At 40.0% G+C, this 20,919-nt stretch overlaps 1 protein-coding gene across 1 annotated transcript in view; it reads right to left on the bottom strand.

The window, feature by feature from the left end:
• Positions 1-205: 205 nt before the first annotated feature.
• The window catches only part of LOC149443773 (cathepsin L-like proteinase), a 32,834-nt gene continuing 12,120 nt past the window's right edge, over positions 206-20,919 (bottom strand). Inside the window, exons 5-8 of the mRNA XM_089655303.1 lie at positions 18,924-19,106; positions 14,762-14,921; positions 5,689-5,788; positions 206-1,055 (exon numbers count right to left, since the gene is read on the bottom strand). Of these exons, the coding sequence (XP_089511429.1) occupies positions 947-1,055; positions 5,689-5,788; positions 14,762-14,921; positions 18,924-19,106 (552 nt within the window). The 3' untranslated portion in view covers positions 206-946. The remainder of the gene's footprint in view (positions 1,056-5,688; positions 5,789-14,761; positions 14,922-18,923; positions 19,107-20,919) is intronic.

Below are 20,919 nucleotides of genomic sequence, written 5' to 3'. Positions count from 1 at the left end.
ACGGTTTACAACCACTTTAAGTCATGGTATCACAAATAAAGCCAATTTGTTTTGAGGAACACTTTAGTTGCGTATGATTGAAAAATTTTATGGGTTGACCAGGTGGGTCTCAACACCAAAGTTTCTCCGATCTTCCCCATTGTCCCGGTCCATTCCAAATGTATTTTAAGAAAACAGAAATTAAGAAGGATGCTTAAACTGCAAATAATGCAAAGTTTAATTTAATATTTAGAATCGTGATAGAAAAAAACAAGGCACAGAAAAATATAGATTACATTTGCTGAATGAATTTAGTAATTCACCAAATATACTTTTTAATGATATTTAAGTCAAATGTTCTGCCAACTAAAAGGTATCTTTAAAAATTGATATCACTGCCTTGAATCTGTCTGCTTTCCTCTCCGTGCCTCTGCTTGGCAGATGAGTTATCACTGAGGAAAACAGACACATAGCTGTTTGACGCATGAGACAAGTTCTGCGCTGATCACAAACTACCTTCAGAAACTATCAGTTTATAAAATTTGAGCAGTCAGTATAAACTAGGTGTGGTATCTCCAGAACAGCAGCAGGCAGGACTTTCAAATATAGTTGACTAAAATACTTATATTACATATAGAAGTTTCATACATTTAAATAGCCAAAGAGTTTACACAATCAATAAGGTGACATTGCTACCAAATTGTATTTTTTCAGGCTGTTATATGCTTGACAAAAAAAAAGATGGAATACTTTTAAACTAAAGAAGCCTAAAGAAACCGTAAACTAAGGAAGCCGTAGGTAGAGGGTTTTTTTACAGTGAACTTCAACAAAAAAGAATAAAATACCATGTTTGTTTTCCATCCTCATCTGTAAAGTAGGCACAAAACAAAATCAAAATGTGCTCAGAGGTGTAAGGAGATAATAATACAGAAAGAGGACAACATTAAGTTGTTTTTTCTTTCCTTCTTTATTTTGAAGCTGCAACATCTCCAGCGACTGCATAGTTGGCGATCCCGCACTGATTGTCATTGCGATTCACTCTTACATAGCCACTTTCACCCCATTTCTTCCCCCAGCTGTAAAGCACAGATAGAAAAAAAGTTTTAATTTAGTAGAGCTAGACACAAAAGTGCAGCAATAATTAAATGTTAAGAACCTATAATAAGCCACCACCTAAGTTCAGTATGGACACCAAGGAAACAGCTCCGAGTGAAGTTTAATCTGTTTACATGTTGCCTTCCCTGGTTCCTCGCTTACCCCTTCAACATGCTAATGACAATCATTTAAAAAAAAACTCCAATTATGTTCGCTCCTTGTGTTGTTGTGTTCTCTTTAGGCCCCTTTCACACGTTTGTTCCTTATGTCCATTTTTCATCTGTCTGTTTACAGATGAAAAATGGACACCCATGTATTTCTATGGACTAGCGGATGCAAACTGATGATCATCTGTATATATCCGTTAATGTCCGCTTTTGTTATTATCCGATTTTTTGGAAAGGAAAAAAACAGTATTTTTCTTCCATAAAAAAACTGAATGGATGAAAAACAGATGTAAACGGATGTACATGGACATACGGTCCATTTTTGCGTTGGTAAAGGATGTAAAAAAAGGGTGTACACTAATGGAAAATGGATGTAAATGGATGAAAAACTGACGTAAACGGATGAAAAACTGATGTAAACTAATGAAAAACTTATGTGAACTGATTAAAAACTTATGTGAACTGATTAATAACTGACGTGAACTGATTAAAAACTGATGTGAACTGATCCTTTTTTCCTGGAAAAAACGTGACTGAACTGATGAAAAAAACAGAATGCACGTATGAAAGGACCCCTATATAATTCTCCTGACATTTAATGTGTTCCCACATAAGGGTCCTTTTACATGGAGCGGATCCGCTTGCTCAGCGGGGGATCTCTCCACTGATCCATGCTGAGCAAGCGGATGACAGCTCTGTGTCCGCTCTGGTGCTGCAGAGTAGCCACAGAGCTGCTCACTTTCCTCAACGGGTGGTCGGATGAAAATGGACCGTCTGTCCGTTTTCATCCGACCCAATCCGACGGACAAAAGGGGAATTGCATCCCCATCTGTCCCTTTTTTGTGGATCGGATGTTGGTGGTTGTAAATGGACACATGTCTGTTTACATCCTACGCTCCATAGAGGAGAATGGAGGTTTCCGAACTGGTCCGCCTGAAACACAGGCAGGCGGACCTGATCGTAACGTCCATGTGAAGGAGCTCTAAGGCAGTGTTTTTCAACCTTTTTTGTGCAAAGGCACACTTTTTTCATGAAAAAAATCACGAGGCACACCACCATTAGAAAATGTTAAAAAAATTTACCTCTGTGCCTATATTGACTATATATAAAGTAATTCTCTTGAATAGGAATCAAACACAAATAATTTATTTTATAATTACTTTATTATGAAATAATAAAGTATTTTATAATTGGACCCGGGGGCCGGACCAAGAGTAGATGAATGATGTGTATGTGTCATCCATAGTAAGTATAGTAATATTCCCCCATAGTAAGCATAGTAAATAATCCCCCATATAGTAATTCATCCCCCATATAGTAATTCATCCCCCATAGTAATTCATCCCCCATATAGTAATTCATCCCCCATATAGTAATTCATCCCCCATAGTAATTCATCCCCCATAGTAATTAATCCCCCATATAGTAATTCATCCCCATAGTAATTCATCCCCCATAGTAATTAATCCCCCATATAGTAATTCATCCCCCATAGTAATTCATCCCCCATATAGTAATTCATCCCCCATAGTAATTCATCCCCCATAGTAATTGATCCCCCATATAGTAATTCATCCCCCATAGTAATTCATCCCCCATATAGTAATTCATCCCCCATAGTAATTCATCCCCCATAGTAATTAATCCCCCATATAGTAATTCATCCCCCATAGTAATTCATCCCCCATAGTAATTAATCCCCCATATAGTAATTCATCCCCCATAGTAATTAATCCCCCATATAGTAATTCTTTCCCCATAGTAATTCATCTCTCATATAGTAATTCATCCCCCATATAGTAATTCATCCCCCATAGTAATTCATCCCCCATATAGTAATTAATCCCCCATAGTAATTCATCCCCCATATAGTAATTCATCCCCCATAGTAATTCATCCCCCATAGTAATTCACCCCCCATATAGTAATTCATCCCCCCTATAGTAATTCATCCCCCATATAGTAATTCATCCCCCATATAGTAATTCATCCCCCATAGTAATTCATCCCCCCTATAGTAATTAATCCCCCATATAGTAATTCATCCCCCATAGTAATTCATCCCCCATATAGTAATTCATCCCCCATAGTAATTCATCCCCCCTATAGTAATTCATCCCCCATAGTAATTCATCCCCCATAGTAATTCATCCCCCATATAGTAATTCATCCCCCATAGTAATTCATCCCCCATAGTAATTCATCCCCCATATTAATTCATCCCCCATATTAAGTCCCCAAGCCCCCCCTGTGTCAATTCACTTACCTTTGCTCCGCGCGTTCCTCTCGCCGTTCCGGTGTAGCATGAAAATATGTCTCCTATGAGGATCTGTCCCTCTCGACGTATCTGCGCATGTGCCAGTTTCAGGCATTAGCAGCCGATCGCCGATCTCCGGCACATGCGCAGATACGTCGAGGGGGACAGATCATCCTGACAGTATCACGCTCTGCGGGCCGGATTAAAAGGTCCGCCGGGCCGTATACGGCCCGCGGGCCGTAGTTTGCCCATTGCTGTTCTAATGATTGGTCTATTTGTGAGCCGAGGCCACATGTTACGGATGAAATTGCAATTTTTCCCACGGCACACCAGACAATATCTCACGGCACACTAGTGTGCCGCGGCACAGTGGTTGAAAAACGCTGCTCTAAGGCAATGACTACTAGATCTAAAAACAACAGTGTCATGCAGTACCTTTTACCTCTTTATGCCGTTGTGAAAATGTGATGCTTATATATTACCTAATAAAGTTGTAGACTCTCTCCAAAGCACTGATTTACAAATAAATAAGCAAAAATATTTTTATAAATTCTTGCAATAAAATTTTTCCAGTGCACCATATATCAGTGTCCGTGCATATGCTGTATATATATATATAGATACACACACACACACAAAGATTGGTGTATATTGGAAGATTGGTGTATATATCACACCCATCTTCTATTATATAAATTCACACTGTGTTTCTCCTCCACATGCAATCGTGTCCTAATTTCATCATACATAGTAAAATCCAACACCACCAATCTGATGCTCTCACCTTCTTAATATGACCCCATAAAAAAAAGATCTAATGGGCCTTCCTCTTTAAATGGGATCTCTATACACATGCAATTGTGTCTTTAATTTCATCATACACAGTGCAATCCCAACACCACCAATCTGATGCTCTAACCTTCTTAATATGAACTCATAAAAATAAGATCTAATACACCTCCCTCATTAAATGGGATCTCTATACACATGCAATCATGTCCTTAATTTCATCATACACAGTGCAATCCCAACACCACCAATCTGATGCTCTCACCTTCTTAATATGACCAAATAAAAATAAGATCTAATACGCCTCCCCCTTTAAATGGGATCTCTATACGTAACTGCTCTCTACCTCTGTAGCCTCCAGATATCTCAATCCACCTCCATCCTCATCATTTCATAGGAAAAATTTTTACTATTCACTCAATAAGAAAGAAAAATCACTGCATTTCCAGCAATTTTTTATTAAAAATCTTTAAAATACCACTCACATAAAACTATTCTGGTGTACTTCAGATGAACAGCCTGTTTTTGCCTACAGTCACTTGGTGTTCCGCTTACTTCCAGCTTTGCAGCATGATGTCATTGGCTCCTCCCTACATGTTGCATCACCACATCACATAACTTCATCAGGAACTCCTGACCCCTGTGGTGACGTAGTACATAGGAATTTATCTAGCTAACACAGGGAATTTTGTGGTGGCTGCAATGGAAGGAAAAGCAGAGAGGGAACACTGCCTGAATGCACCTGATACCAATGTTATAGAACTTGAAAGGTAGATGTGGGCTGTAGGTACCACTCCAAGTCCATATAACTAATAAAAACTGGCCGCATGTGCCAGAGCTCTCAGTGGATCAGACCTATGTCCAATACCCAAAGATAAAGAAAATAGAGCCACACTACTGCTAAATTTAAAGTGTCTATAATTTATTTAAAAGATGGACACATTGTTGACACTGGATTTAGTGGTAGTGTGGCTCTCTTTTCTTTACCCCTTACATACAGTAGGTATTTATATAGCACTGACACTTTACATAAGGTACATGTACCTCAGCCCCTACATTAATCATGTTACACACATTTGTTATTTTATCCGATGATATTTCTGCATGCTAACGGTCAGATGTAAAGCCTCTATTTCTGATAAACCTGTATTGTATTTCCTGGCCTTTTATTTGATCCCATCCTGAAATGGCTCTTTTTCAGGAGGAAAAAATCTGTGCAATAATGACACACATGTAGTAAATTCAGCAGATCTTTTACCTTTAGTAAATAAAAAGAGCAAAAACAATTTTGATCAAAATGATCACAGGAATAATAATAATAAAATACTGACATACTGAGACTAGGCACATTTACACATTGTGAAATTATTTTGTTAATGATCATAGCAGAAGGCAGCTTACTTGTTTTTGAGCAACCAATAATCTGTTCCGCAAGCAGACCCCAAACCCACAATTGTCATCCCGATTTTGAATTCTTCGGAACATTCTCCATCGAAAACTCCTGAAAAGAACCCATAGACTTACATAAGTTTTGGGTTACAAATAGTGATTGAAAAAAAAATGTAATAAAACACATTTGCATACCATTATTTTTATAGCATTTTATTAGAATGTCATAATGAAAGCTAAAGCATCTACAGCCAAACCTTTTGTAGTGATGGGCCAAACACCCCTGTATTTGGTTTGCGGTCAGTCGTTCGACCTAATGAGCGTTCGACCGCAAACTTCAAACTCAATGCAAGTCTATGGGACTCGAACGCGTAAATTCAAAAGTGCCCATTTTGAAGACTTATATGCAATGTATTGGCCATAAAAGGGGTATGGGGACTCAGGTACTGCCCTGTGTTTAAAGGGGTAGTAATTTTTCATTGCTTAAAGTAAAAAAAGAAAAAAATCCCTTTAAATGTCATGCCTGTGGGGGTCCCCTTAAACTACCTGCAAAGTTGCACATCTGAACAATGTATAGAACCTGCTGCAACAGGACTGACATTTAAAAAAAAAAAAAACTTTAATTAAACAAAAAAAATCCCTAGCCAAAAACTGTTGTTTTTAAAGGAATTTTTCAAACGTCTGCTGTCTTTATTTTTTCTAAATGTATCCTTTTAGTGAATGGGAAGGGGTTCAGGTATCCCTTACTCATTCATAAGAGAGGGGCAGCATCAGGATGCCCACTTATTTAAAGGGGTGCCCAGATGCTAGTGAGCCCCCTTGCCTGCAGACCCCCACCACAAACAGGCCAGGTTTATGGGGAAGAGGCCCTTGTCCCCATCGGCATGGGAACACCTTCCCAATGCTGATGGCACGTGGCCTGGTAAGCCACAGGGAGGAGGGACCAGCTTGATATCCCCCCCTTTCCTGCCCTGCCAGGCCTGTGCTCAAATCAAGGGTCTGGTAGAAATTTAGGGGGGACCCCACGCTTTTTTCCCCAAATTGTTTGGGGGTGTGGTTCCTCTTAAAATTCCTACCAGGCCTGAATGGCCTGGTATGGCTTTTAGGGGGAACCCCATGCACGTTTTATACATTTTTTTTTTTTACTGTGGGGTCCCTCTTAACCTTCTTACCAGACCTAAAGGGCCTGGTATAGATTGGGGGGGGGGACTCATGCTGTTTCTTTTTTCAATGTATTTTTTGTTTTATTTTTATTTATTTTTTTCATATAATTTATTATTGTTATTTATTTATTCATCTTTGTCTTTGGTAGTGTCTACCAACACACTGCATAAGGCTGCAGTGTAAGCAGCCTTATACAGTGTGGGGCATGGGCTTACCCATGAGCCATGATTGGCCGAAGTCACTGTGACTTTAGCTAATCATAGCTCTAACAATGCACTGCGAGAACGCAGTGCATTGTGGGGCGCTCGGTGGGCGAACACACGAACAGCCGATGTTCGAGTCGAACTTACGTTTGACTCGAACATTGAGCCCAACGCTAACCTTTGTTATTTTAAATAGAGTGAGGAAAGCCTAAAAGCCCGGTCAGTTTATTTTTAGTTTTTTGAGTCTCGTTAAAGAGCTTTCCTTTCACTTCCTATCCCAGTCACAGAGACGAAACAAGAACTGAGAAAATGTCTACAAACGAATCCCCCTTTTGGAAGATTTTCCCATACATCCCAGACCTGATAAAAACTGTAATGCTTTGGCTTTTCTATCACTTTCTCTCTCAGTGACAATGGTCACCAAACAAAAAAAGATCGACAATTAAAAAAAAATAAATATATTTATTACTTTCTGCTATTAAACATATCCAATAAAAAAAAATTAAAAAATCAAATGTCTTCATAAAGTTAGGCCAATATGTATTCTGCTATATATTTTTGGTTAAAAAAAAGGTATATTGATTGGTTTGTGCAAAAGTTATAGTGTCTACAAGCTATGGGATATTTACTGGAATTTTTTATTTATTTATTTATTTATACTAGTAATGGTGGCGATCAGTGACTTATAGCAGGAGTGCAATATTGCAGCTGACAATATGACACTAACTGATACTTTGTGGGAACCAATGACACTAACACAGTGATCAATGCTAAAAATATACACTGTTACTGTACTAAAGACACTGTCTGGAAGAGGTTAAATATCTAGGGTGATCAAACAGTTAACTGTTTGCCTAACCAATATAGATATGTGTACTATATGGTGTTTTTGCTAAGAGATATGCTGGATTTTATTCCCTACTTTGCAGGCAAACAAAATCTAGCACATTGCTGCTGACAGGACAGAGCTGTGCCTTCCTTAGGCAGAGCTGTGTTCTGTCTCTCTGCTTGCCGATCATTGTGTGCCGGCGGTCATCCATTGGCCGACATCTGCTGATCAGCTTCTCCTGTGACTAATCACAGCAGAAGCAGCGCTCCGAGGGAGGAGCTCTAAATTTTAATGTGTGACGTCATAAACTTACACTGGTGCCAAAACAAATGGGGCCTCCACCTTCCCCAATGGCCACATGCTTACCTCCGGTGAGTGTGTGCCTACAGGGGAAGGTGAAGATCACAGTCATTTTGGCACCAGTCTATATTTATGACTGCATACATTGCACAAGGATAATAGCAGATGTAATTTATGAACACTGTCATTTGTTTGCGATATATTGTTTTTATGTTTTTTATTTTAATTTGAAGATATGTTATTGTGTTTTGATTTTTATATATAATATATTATATAATATAATGCACATTTTGTTGATTTATTTTATTTTCATGGTACACGTCATTTTGTATTACTGTATTGCAATTGATGATATATAGTATGGGTATATAGCAAATGATTTGAAGTACTAGATAGGATTGATTTATTTGCCTTTAGTGCCCAGAATAATATTATTTGCACTGGGACCTAATTTTAAAAGGACCACCAACAAACATTGTGAAATCTAGAAATCAACATTCGATTATTATTTAGGGGTTGATTTACCAAAACTGGAAGGTGCAAATTCTGGTGCAGCTCTGCACAGAAACCAATCAGCTTACAGTTTTTTTTGTCAAAGCCTAACTGAACAAGCTGAAGTTAGATGCTGATTGGATATCATGCACAGCTGCACCAGATTTTACACTTTCCAGTTTTAGTAGATCCACCCCTTATGCAGGCCATAGATGGGTCGAAAATCGGCCGATTTTCGGATCGTTAGTGGGCGATTTGGTCGGCCGTTTTCGGTATTTTGGAAGATTTTTTTTTCGGTAAAGTTGGAAAAAAATCGGCCGATTTTGCCGATCGGCCGATTTTCGCGGCAATGATGGGCAAATCGGCCGATTTTTTACCGATAAAAAATCTGCGCATGAGCAGTGACCTGCAAGAGGAAGACAAAAAGAAGAAAAAGAAGAAGAGGAAGAAGAAGAGGATGAAGAAGAAGAAGAAGAGGATGAGGATGAAGAGGATGAGGATGAAGAAGAAGAAGATGAGGATGAGGATGAGGATGAAGAAGAAGAAGAAGAGGATGAGGATGAAGAAGAAAAAGAAGAGGATGAGGATGAAGAAGAAGAAGAAAAAGAAGAAGAGGATGAGGATGATGATGAAGAAGAGGATGAGGATGATGATGAAGAAGAAGAAGATGAGGATGATGAAGAAGAAGAAGAAGAGGATGAGGATGAAGAAGAAGAAGAAAAAGAAGAAGAGGATGAGGATGAAGAAGAAGAGGATGAGGATGAAGAAGAAGAAGAGGATGAGGATGATGTAGAAGAATAAGAAGAAAAAGAAGATGAGGATGAGGAAGAAGAAGAAGAAGAAGAGGATGAGGATGAAGAAGAAGAAGAAGAAGAAGAAGAGGATGAGGATGATGAAGAGAATAAGAAGAAACAGAAGAAGAGGATGAGGATGATGAAGAAGAAGAGGATGATGATGATGATGAAGAAGAAGAGGATGAGGATGAAGAAGAAGAAGATGAGGATGAGGATGAAGAAGAAGAAGAAAAAGAAGAAGAGGATGAGGATGATGAAGAAGAAGAGGATGAGGATGAAGAAGAGGATGAGGATGATGAAGAAGAATAAGAAGAAAAAAGACGATGAGGATGAGGATGAAGAAGAAGAAGAGGATGAGGATGATGATGAAGAAGAAGAGGATGAGGATGAAGAAGAAGAAGAAAACGAAGAAGAAGAGGATGAGGATGATGAAGAAGAAGAGGATGAGGATGATGAAGAAGAAGAAGAGGATGAGGATGATGAAGAAGAATAAGAAGAAAAAGAAGATGAGGATGAGGATGAAGAAGAAGGAGAAGAAGATGATGATGATGATGATGAAGAAAAAGAAGAAGAGGATGATGATGAAGAAGAAGAAGAAGAGGATGATGATGAAGCAGGAGAAGAAGAAGAAGGATGAAAAATTAGAGGAATTCCAGTACAGCAAAAAGTGTCCCTGCAGAGAGCTACGCTATTTCTGACAGTTCTTTGACATTTACAGAGGTTGCAACATTGTATCTATTTGTTTCCGAATAAAAACATCTGTATCCTAAATGGAAACAAATAGATACAATGTTGCAACCTCTGTAAATGTCAAGGAACTGTCAAAGAAATAGCAGAGCTCTCTGCAGGGACACTTTTTGCCGGCTCTAGACGGGATGAAAATCGGCCGATTTTTTTTACCATTGATGGTAACGTCGGCCACTTGAACGACCGATTTTTCGTTTTTTAAAAGAAAAAACTGCCGTTTTTCTCCCCATCTATGGCCTGCATAAGTCTCAGAAAAAAGCCCACAAACAAATTTTTGGCCCATGTTGGCAGTGCAAAATCTATTAGCCCTTAGCCCTAATTTGAACTGGACCACCTTCAGACATCTTTAACTATATACATCACCACTGAAGTGCAGCGCTACCCCTGTAGGAACTACTGACGTATTGTCCAGGTCTTCCCTAATTTCGCCCCATAGCCAGGCACAAGATAGTTTCTCAGCCAGGTGCACACACATTTTTGCTTGTTGTCCCCAATGATCAGTCTATGGGTTGTTGTTTTTGTAGTTTTCTTATTGGAGATCTTGGATAGGTATGGGGAATTTTAGTAGGATACTCCAGGAACAGAACTAATTACAGTTGAGGATAGAAGTTCCTTAAGTAGCAGCCTTGAGCAAAGTCCCAATTTCAGGAAGAAATTAAATGGACAGTGCTCTTCAGGACACTAGCTGGTGTCCCCTTGTATTCAGACCCATGCTGACTACAAAGCACTAGAGGGGTAGCCAAGCACACAAGTCCCCAAGATGGCAGCCTCCTTCCAGTCTTCTAAGCAATGCCCACCAATGATACCAGACAGATCTTTGGCAGACAACTCCCTTCATTCAGCTTACTGAAGAACCAAGGTCTCTCTCTCTCTTCTTCAGGCCCTCAGGTCGCCCACCTAACGCCACATGGAAGCCTTCCCCCCATGCTAGTACAATCCTCTCCAGGAAAGACCCAGGGCTCTGTGAGCCCAAAGAATAAATACCTTTTCCCAGCATTCTTTAGGGCTCCACTACCTGGGATTTGCTGGAGTGGCATTACGAGTCATACTGTGTTCAGCATGAGTTCCACCTATACATCCAGAACCTTCCTGGGTTACTTGGATACAGAGGAAATCAGATGCAGAACTAGAAGCACTTGATCACACTGAGCAAGCACTGCTAACAATTGCAGCTCTCTGTTAAGCAGAAAGCCTAATTAGATTTCCCTAACTGTTACAGTAAGCAGAGGGACTAACTACTTACCCTAGCACCTATCTAGGAGGATGCTACAGAAGCATCATTTATTCCTAAAAAAAAACCACCCCAAAATATTGCTATAAGTATCTTCTCCGTATTAATTTATATGTGCACAAGCCCAAATTTGAACCTGCCCCCCAACAGCTATATTTAAATTTACTAATAAATATTAGTAAATAAAGTATGATTTATTCCCTGAAAAAACACATATATCGCAATGCACACTCCCAGTATTAGATCCTAACTCCAGATTTGTGCTACTTTAAATAGTTTGTTTGGGCCAAGTTGGCAGCAAGCAGAGGAAGCCTGGTATTCATTCGTAAAAATGCAAGGCTTCCTGTGAATGGCTGAGCAGTTCTCACTCTGACACGATTTTGTTCAGGGAACAGGATGAAAGGTCCCTATACCACTGCTGGAACATGGGACTGTATACTTTGTCTAGCTGATGCTACACAACAGTGCTGACAGCGGCTTGCACTCCAGTTTGAAATGAACCTCCAACAGCTATTTTTAAATAAACTGTATAAATCAACGTTACAATATCCATTGTTCCCGTAAAAAACACAGCTGAAATATTGTTGTGAGTACGTTCCCAGTATTCGTTTGTGCTCAAATATATAATATACAGTCTATATATACAGTGTGTGTGTGTATATATATATATATATATATATATATACTGACCTTAACCTGATAGAACACCTTTGGGGTGATTTGCATTGTATTGGTATTGTTCTGTGACATGTTCTGTCCCCCTCTGTAATGTACAGCGCTGAGCGAACTATTGGCGCTCTATAAATACTGTATAATAATAATAATAATAATTAAGAGCGGAGACTGCGAGCCAGGCCTTCTCTTCTGACATCAGTGCCTGATCTCATAAATGCGCTTCTGGAAGAATGGTCAAACATTCCCATAGACGAGTTGAAGATACACCGCTGTTTTTGATCTCCCTCCTCTGTAAGACCCGTGAGTGCCTCTACACCAGTTTTGTAAGGCTACCCTTGGAACTATATAAATACAGTGCAAATCACTTATCCTAGACACGAAGGATGGAATCCGTTGCATAATGGAGCTTTCATGGAAAAGTGATACATTTTTTCTAGGGGTTACCATTGTCACCATGGTAACATCATACTGTTTATAGAGATTTGGAATACTAAAATCTAGCCAAATAAATTTGTTCTGATAGAAAAGCTTTGCATGTTAGTGTTGGTCTCTGCAGATGAATGTGCACTTGTTACTTTGATACTGATTAAACCAGGAAGGTGTGGTGGAGGGATGGTGCATGATAATCTACAGAATGGTTACAGAAATAAGAAAGGATTTCCAAATTTCCTAGAGATGCTCTAACTAATTGTAATGTTTTATTATCTATCACACATCTAGAAACAACACATAAACATTCAGAATATTACATATGCATGTAGCAGCCTCCTAGCTAGTAAAGGTTGATAGGAACAGTTAGTTAGCTCCTCTGTAATCAGTGGAGCAAGGGTCAATTGTCCAGGCCTACTCAGTGTCTCACAGGTTGCTGCTCTGATTACTTGCCCCTACATTCTAGAGCAGGGGTGGGCAAACTTTTTGACTTGAGGGCCGCAATGGGTTCATATATTGGACCCGGGGGCCGGACCAAGAGTAGATGAATGATGTGTATGTGTCATCCATAGTAAGTATAGTAATATTCCCCCATAGTAAGCATAGTAATTCATCCCCCATATAGTAATTCATCCCCCATAGTAATTCATCCCCCATAGTAATTCATCCCCCATAGTAATTCGTCCCCCATATAGTAATTCGTCCCCCATAGTAATTCATCCCCCATATAGCAATTCATCCCCCATAGTAATTCATCCCCCATAGTAATTCATCCCCCATATAGTAATTCATCCCCCATTTAGTAATTCATCCCCCATAGTAATTCATCCCCCATATAGTAATTCATCCCCCATATAGTAATTCATCCCCCATAGTAATTCATCCCCCATAGTAATTCATCCCCCACATAGTAATTAATCCCCCATATAGTAATTCATCCCCCATAGTAATTCATCCCCCATTTAGTAATTCATCCCCCATATAGTAATTCATCCCCCATATTAATTCATCCCCCATATAGTAATTCATCCCCCATAGTAATTCATCCCCCATATAGTAATTAATCCCCCATAGTAATTCATCCCCCATAGTAATTCATCCCCCATAGTAATTCATCCCCCATATAGTAATTCATCCCCCATATAGTAATTCATCCCCCATAGTAATTCATCCCCCATATAGTAATTCATCCCCCATAGTAATTAATCCCCCATATAGTAATTCATCCCCCATAGTAATTAATCCCCCATATAGTAATTCATCCCCCATATAGTAATTAATCCCCCATATAGTAATTCATCCCCCATAGTAATTCATCCCCCATATAGTAATTCATCCCCCATATAGTAATTCATCCCCCCTATAGTAATTCATCCCCCCATAGTAATTCATTCCCCATGTCCCCCCTGTGTCAATTCACTTACCTTTGCTCCGAGCGTTCCTCTTGTTCCCGCGCCGTTCGGTGTAGCATGAAAATCTGTCTCCTATGAGGATCTGTCCCCCTCGACGTATCTGTGCATGTGCCAGTTTCAGGCATTAGCAGCCGATCGGCGATCTCCGGCACATGCGCAGATACGTCGAGGGGGGACAGATTCTCATAGGAAACAGGGCGGACTATGAGAGGAGCCTAGCGGGAGCCTAGCTCCGCGGGCCAGATTAAAAGGTCCGCCGGGCCGTATACGGCCCGCGGGCCGTAGTTTGCCCATTGCTGTTCTAGAGGATTCTAGAACCATAGTGGGAGGAAGAACAGAGTGGGCAGCCTGAATATTTCTTGGGAATACAGCCAATCGCTGAGGAAGTGTGTCCAGTAGGTGGCTGAAGAACCCATAAATAGTCTGAGGCCTGAGGCAGCAGGAGTTAGTTCCTTGGTCCAGTGTAGCTTTTGGTCTTTTGGGAGAAGTCATCATCACCTGTCAGCATTAGAGATTCTGTGGGACATTTTGTGCAGCTCAGGGAGATAGGGAAGAGTCCTCAAAGAATTCAGTTTTGGGATATCCCATGCTCTCTTCACCCCATCCAAGTTCACCATTAAAATAAACCTCCAAAAAAGACACCCCTAGACAGTTCATTTGAGCCAGTGAGAGAATGGCGAAAATGCTGTGTGCCTGGCTTTGTGCACTGTAACTGGGGGAAAGGAATCAAGTTCTCCAGTGAATTCTTAGGGGGGCACTACATACATAAAAACAAACTGACTATATAAAGCAAATATATGTCAAATTACCTCCATTATAGAAGAAAAATTCTGGAGTTACATCCATAGTTACTGCAACTGGGCCATCCTCTCTCACAGCATTAGCAATGCTTTCTTCTCCGAAGAAGGTGTAATATTTGGAGACCTTTACTTTTACTGCTTTCTTGGGGTTGTATTGACACTCAGATTGCTGATTGGAAAAATCAGAGTGAAAAAATGGTCATTAAAATGGTTGATAATAATAATTATTCCATAGTTTCTATTCTGTACTGTAGTTCAGAAAACACATCCAGGAAGAATTTTATTATGAACGTGATTGCCGAAATTTTAATGGCATCTCCATGTATTATATTTTTGGAAACCTACATGCCAACTGTTCTAGACCACATTTCTAATATACTGTCCAGTTAATTGGTGGACTGGAAAAATAGTAAAATGGTCTCTGCAGAAATATTTTACAAGGTGATGCATTTTTTGGAAAAATGCTAAAATAAAACATCCTCTGAACTATGAAAAATCTTCTGAACATATATAAATAAGAGGTAGAGACAGTACTACAATTATTTATGACAGTCACTGTCATAGTGCTGTAAGAACCATACAAGCCTATTCTATTCTTTAAGTCCATGTGCTTCTCTTTATAAATATAGCACATATCAATAAAATAAGAAATAAGAAAGAAAGCTAGAGATGGTTTAAAGCTGAACTTCAGGCAACTATAAAATAAATAAATAAATGCAGTTCGGTATTCATTATTATATATCATTAAATGCATTTTAAATGCATGAGGTGGACCCAAATTTGACCTAGTATTAGCGTTTAATTCCTGCACAGCAAACTTCAGACTGGGTGAAGCAGAAGCAGCAGAAGGAGCCAAACAGTTGTGCTCATGTGCTAACAATGAGCACGATGATAGGAGGAGCAGTACTACAGCTCAACAGTGCGAATGGGTCCAAAGTAGTGTTGAGCTCTATGTTCAAGTCAAATGAAAGTTCTATTCGAACATTGGGCATTCATGTGTTCGAACACACGAATGGTAAGCACCTCACAATGCACTGCGCTCTCACAGTGCATTGTGAGAGCCATGATTGGCCAAAACAATGCACCTGACCGCAAGTTGGGTGCAATGCTTTGGCCAATCACAGCACAATGTACTGTGAGAGCCATGATTGGCCAAAGTCACGCTGACTTTGGCCAATCATGGCTCACAGCTAAGTCCATGACCCACATCATATAAGGCTGCTTACATTGCAGCCTCATGCAGTGTGTTGCTGGACACTGCCAAAGACAGAGGGGAGAATATTCTCTCCAAAAAAAATAAATAATAATGATAATAATAAAAAAATATAAACAAAAATGAAAAAACAAATAAAAATAAAACAAAAAATGCATAAAAAAAAGAAACAGCGCCCCCACCCCCCCCAATCCATACCAGGCCCTTTAGGTCTAGTAGGAAGGTTAGGAGGGACTCCACAATAAAACATTTTTAAAAAAGAGTGCATGGGGTTCCCCCTAAAAAGCCATTTAGGCCTGGTAGGACTTTTAAGGGAAATCAATAAAGAGATCCTCCTGCGCTGCCAATAACCCTAAACAACCCAGAGTGGCCGCAAACACCTAACTATAATCCCAATAGTGTATAAAATGAATAACCGATTGATGCTGCGCTACTCAATAAATGCAAAGTAAACCAACCTGTGCAGTATAAATCATAAGGCAAAACAATAACATTTGTGACCAAATATGGTGATCAATAATAGGTGAGTAAAAATAATTGTAAATAAATAACATGGATCACTCAATGAATACAAAGAAAAAACAAACCCGCACAGTGTGAATAAAGGTGACTGTATTAAAATGACAGTATAAAAGTGACAATATAAAAGCAAATCACAGAGCAAATCAATAAACACAAAAGTGACCGAATAAGGTGATCAATAATAAGTGAGCAAAGTAACATGCATCGTATAAATATATAGTGAACAAATAGATGTGAAAATGCAACAATAAAGTGCACTATCCCAATGAATCTGTGTATCTTCAGCAAAAAAACGTGAAACATCCAGTGACCACTGCAAAAAACAATCCTCCACCAGCTAGCGAGCGCGTTCACCTTCAGGCTTTGACCCACACGGGGACATAAAACTTTAAATGCACTCAACCAATGTTATACATGTATATCCCCTTGATACTTGTCAGGGCAATCCTCTATGGTGGATACGGTGAGCACTCATAAGTGTGCCACATGGAAAATTAAATCAAAAACTTCCCAGAGTGTAGTAAGCAAAAACATTTATTGAATAAAAGAAGCAGCGTGACTACTCACATTAAAAAAGAGGGTCCACAGACCCATACAGGCATGTAAAACTGCAATAGCAGAGAGGTGTATTACACTGAGGTGTACCAAGATGGCGGCTGCCGTCCATACTGGAAATGACATCACCAGGCTTCCATCCTGGAACGGAATTGGAGGAAGTGTGGTGACGTCATTTCCAGTACGCTGTGTTCCTGGGACACAGCGGATCACCGATCGCAGTAAAGAGCTGATGACACAGTTCCAATCAGTGCCACCTATCAGTGGTGCCTATCAGTGCCCATCAGTGCCGCCTATCAGTGTCATAGATGAGTGCTGCCTTTTAGTGCCCATCAGTGATGCCTGTCAGTGCCCATCAGTGCCGCCTATCAGTGCATCATCAGTGCCGCCTATCAGTGCCCATCACTGCAGCCTCATTAGCGCACATCAGCAAAGGAGAAAAATTACTTATTTACAAAATTTTATAACAGAAACTAAGAAAAAACTTATTTTTTCAAAATGTATGGTCTTTTCTCGTTTGTATAGCAAAAAATAAAAAACCCAGTGGTGATCAAATACCACCAAAAGAAAGCTCTGTCTCAAAAAAATTATAAAAAGTTTGTTTGCGTACAGTGTTGCATAACCATGCAGTTGCCATTCAAAGTGCGACAGCACTAAAAGCTGAAAATTGGCCTGGGCAGGAAGTGCCCAGTAGGCAAGTGGTTAAAGTGGTACCCTGATGCTAATGACCCCCCCCCGTCCTGCAGACCTCCACAACCACCGGACCAGGGTTGAGGGGAAGAGGCTCTTGTCTCCATCGGCATGGGGCCAATCCCCCTTATTTTAGGCCCTGCCAGGCCTGTGCTCGAAACAAGGGTCTGGTAGGAATTTAGGGGGGCCCCACACTCCCCCCCCGGTTTTTGGTGGTGGGGTTCCCCTTAAAACTCATATCAGGCCTAAAGGGCCTGGTATGGCTTTTAAGGGGAACCCCATGCACTTTTCCCCCCTCATATTTTGGAGGTGAGGTTCCCCTTAAACGTCCTACTAGGCCTAAAAGGCCTGGTAGGGCTTTTAGGGGAACCCCACGCACTTGAAAAAAAAAAAGCTTTACTGTGGGGTCCCTTCTAACCATCCTACCAGAACTAAAGGGTCTAGTATGGACTGGGGGGGGGGGGCACGCTGTTTTGTTTTTTTTTATAAAAATTTAATTTTTGAAAAATAATATCAGTCCTGCTGCAGCAGGTTCTATACATTGTACGGATGTGCAACTTTGCAGGTAGTTTAAGGAGACCACCAGGCATGATATTTAAAGGAATTTTTCTTTTTTTGTCACTTTAAGCAAAGAAAAATGACTGCTCCTTTAAAAATTGTACTTTTTGAAATATTTTTCACTGATTATTGTCCCTCAGGACAGTACCCAAGTCCCCATACCCCTTTTATGGCCAATAATTTGCATATACAGTAAGCCTTCAAAATGGGCACTTTTGAATTTACTAGTTCGAGTCCCACAGACTTGCATTGAGATTGAAGGTCGCGGCCGAACATCCCTTAGGTTTGAACGTTCCCCTGCATACTGAACACAAGGGTGTTCGGCCCATTACTAGTCCCAAGATGTTAATGTTTATGGCAATTGTGAATACATTGTATTAAACATCCAACCAGGGGCGGACTGACAACTCATGGGGCCCCAGGGCAATAGGGGCTCATGGGGCCCCTGTGTCCTCGCCCACACCCAAAAAAGCCTATGAAAAAGCCAAATAAAAGGTACCAGGGGCATCTCATGGTACCTCTACTGATGCCAGGCCCTCGGGCAGTGCCCTAGTGCTCGAATGGTCAGTCCGCCCCTGCATCCAACTCTCCTTAATGTGAAAATGAAATACATAAATAAGAGAAATACTTTACCCCTTCATTGTATTCATAATTCTTGCTCACCATGACCCCTTGTTCACTAACATACTTAAAATTGGATTCAAATGTTCCTGAACAGCAGCCGTCATTATCATCATTACAGTCAATCAGTTGTTGTTCACTGAATTTAAATAGGCGCTTATTTTTAATACAGTGCCGTGATTCTAGGACTCCCATCTAAAAAGACAAAGACAAATACAAAATTGGGATGGATCACGTCATCATGGCTCTTCTATACAAACATCAAAAACACCATGTGTTTAGGCATTCAGGCATTTTTTTACTGATCTAAATACAGCCCATTGCTTTCAGTGGATCTGTTCACAAAGACGTGTAAATATCTGTAAGCTAGCGCCACATTTAGATCAGTAAAACAACAACAACAGAAATCTGCCTTACTAGTCAGTATTTTACATGAGTAAATATGAGCGACTAAATGTGTAAACTCTTCCTCCCCCTTGAACAGTAATTACATTATTTGATTATTTATCATTCTGCAATTTAGAAGAATTTTTACTTGCAGACCATACTTTTTATTTTTGCACAGGAACTTTATTCCAGGAAGATCCGGGATCTATACATCAGTATCGTGTGCAAGATCCCCGTTAGTTGACAGTTGCAAACTTACGTCTTTAAATGAGCCCTGGCTTATTTAGTAAGACAAACAGCAATGGACAAAGTGCAGTAACCCACAGCAATTCATCTTCTACCATTCTCATTTCACTAAATTGATTGGTTGCTGTTAGCGCACTTTGGTGTCCGTTTATGACACAGAGAATAGCTGCGATTCAACAGATCTCAGCTATTCTCTGGTCATTCACAGTTTATGACACTCAGGAGATCATGTCAGCCCTTCACTGGAGATCTGTGTTCTCCCTCCAGATTCTCCAGCCCAGAGCTGGGGAATCAGAGGGACCGCAAACTAAGCAGAGATAATTTACCTCTGTTTAGTAAACTGATCTTTTACTGTAATCTCGCTAGATTATAGTAAAATCAGCCGTTTTCCAGCGTTTGTAGACTGTTCTCCAGCGTTTGGAGACCGTTCTCCCTTCGTTCGGAGAACTGCTTCATAAACTGCATTCACAGGAGAACTGTGTTCTCCAAGAATGCCGGAGAACTGAGCAACGATCTATTACCGCTGGTTCATAAACGGACACCAGAATGCATGATCACTTTTGTGTGTATTAGTTTACTGCTCAAGGTGTCCTTTTAAGAAACAGAGATCAGCAGTGATCCTGAGGATCGTTGTTGATCTCTGATCATTAGTGGTTTAGGAAACAGAGATGATCAGCGGTGAACATGTTCTCCACTGATCATCTCAACACACAGACTGCCAGTGTATGAAGGAGCGATGTCAGCCCTTCACTGGCAATCTGTGTTCTCTCTCCAGATTCTCCAGCCCAGAGCTGGAGAATCGGAGGAACCGCAAACGAAGCAGCGATAATTTACCTCTGCTTAGTAAACGGTGTTTGACTGATCTCTTACTGTAATCTTGTGAGATTATAGTAAAAGCAGCCATTTTACAGCATTCAAAGTGTTTATAGATCGCTTCTCCCTTCATTCGGAGAAGTGATCTACACCGCTTCATAAAAAGGGATTCAGAGGAGAACTGTCTCCTCTGAGAATGCCGGAGAACTGAGCAGCAGTCATTTACCACTGCATGATAAAAGGGACACCTACACTAGTATGTGCAGTCTGCTTATTAACCCATCAATGCACAGGTAGATGTTTATGTAATATAACAAAAATCAAAGGATTTCTTCTATAATTTTTGTATACATGGGCAATAGACTGGTATTGATGATGATTGCTTTTGAATAATTACATTGCGCCGGTAAACAAAAATGCCAATCATCTGAATACCTAAATTGTTGTTTCTGGAATTTAACAGTAAATAAGTAATTAGGATTTTAAAAATATATTTAAAAAATGTATGACAGTTAATATTTTATTATAATCTGCAGAAAGAAACAGCTAAATAAATAACATC

Source organism: Staurois parvus, unplaced genomic scaffold, assembly GCF_062004578.1.
Source record: "Staurois parvus isolate SC_StPar_1 unplaced genomic scaffold, SC_StPar_1.0 ptg000832l, whole genome shotgun sequence".
Classification (NCBI taxonomy): Eukaryota; Metazoa; Chordata; class Amphibia; order Anura; family Ranidae; genus Staurois; species Staurois parvus.
This window is presented reverse-complemented; position numbering and strand designations above follow the sequence as displayed.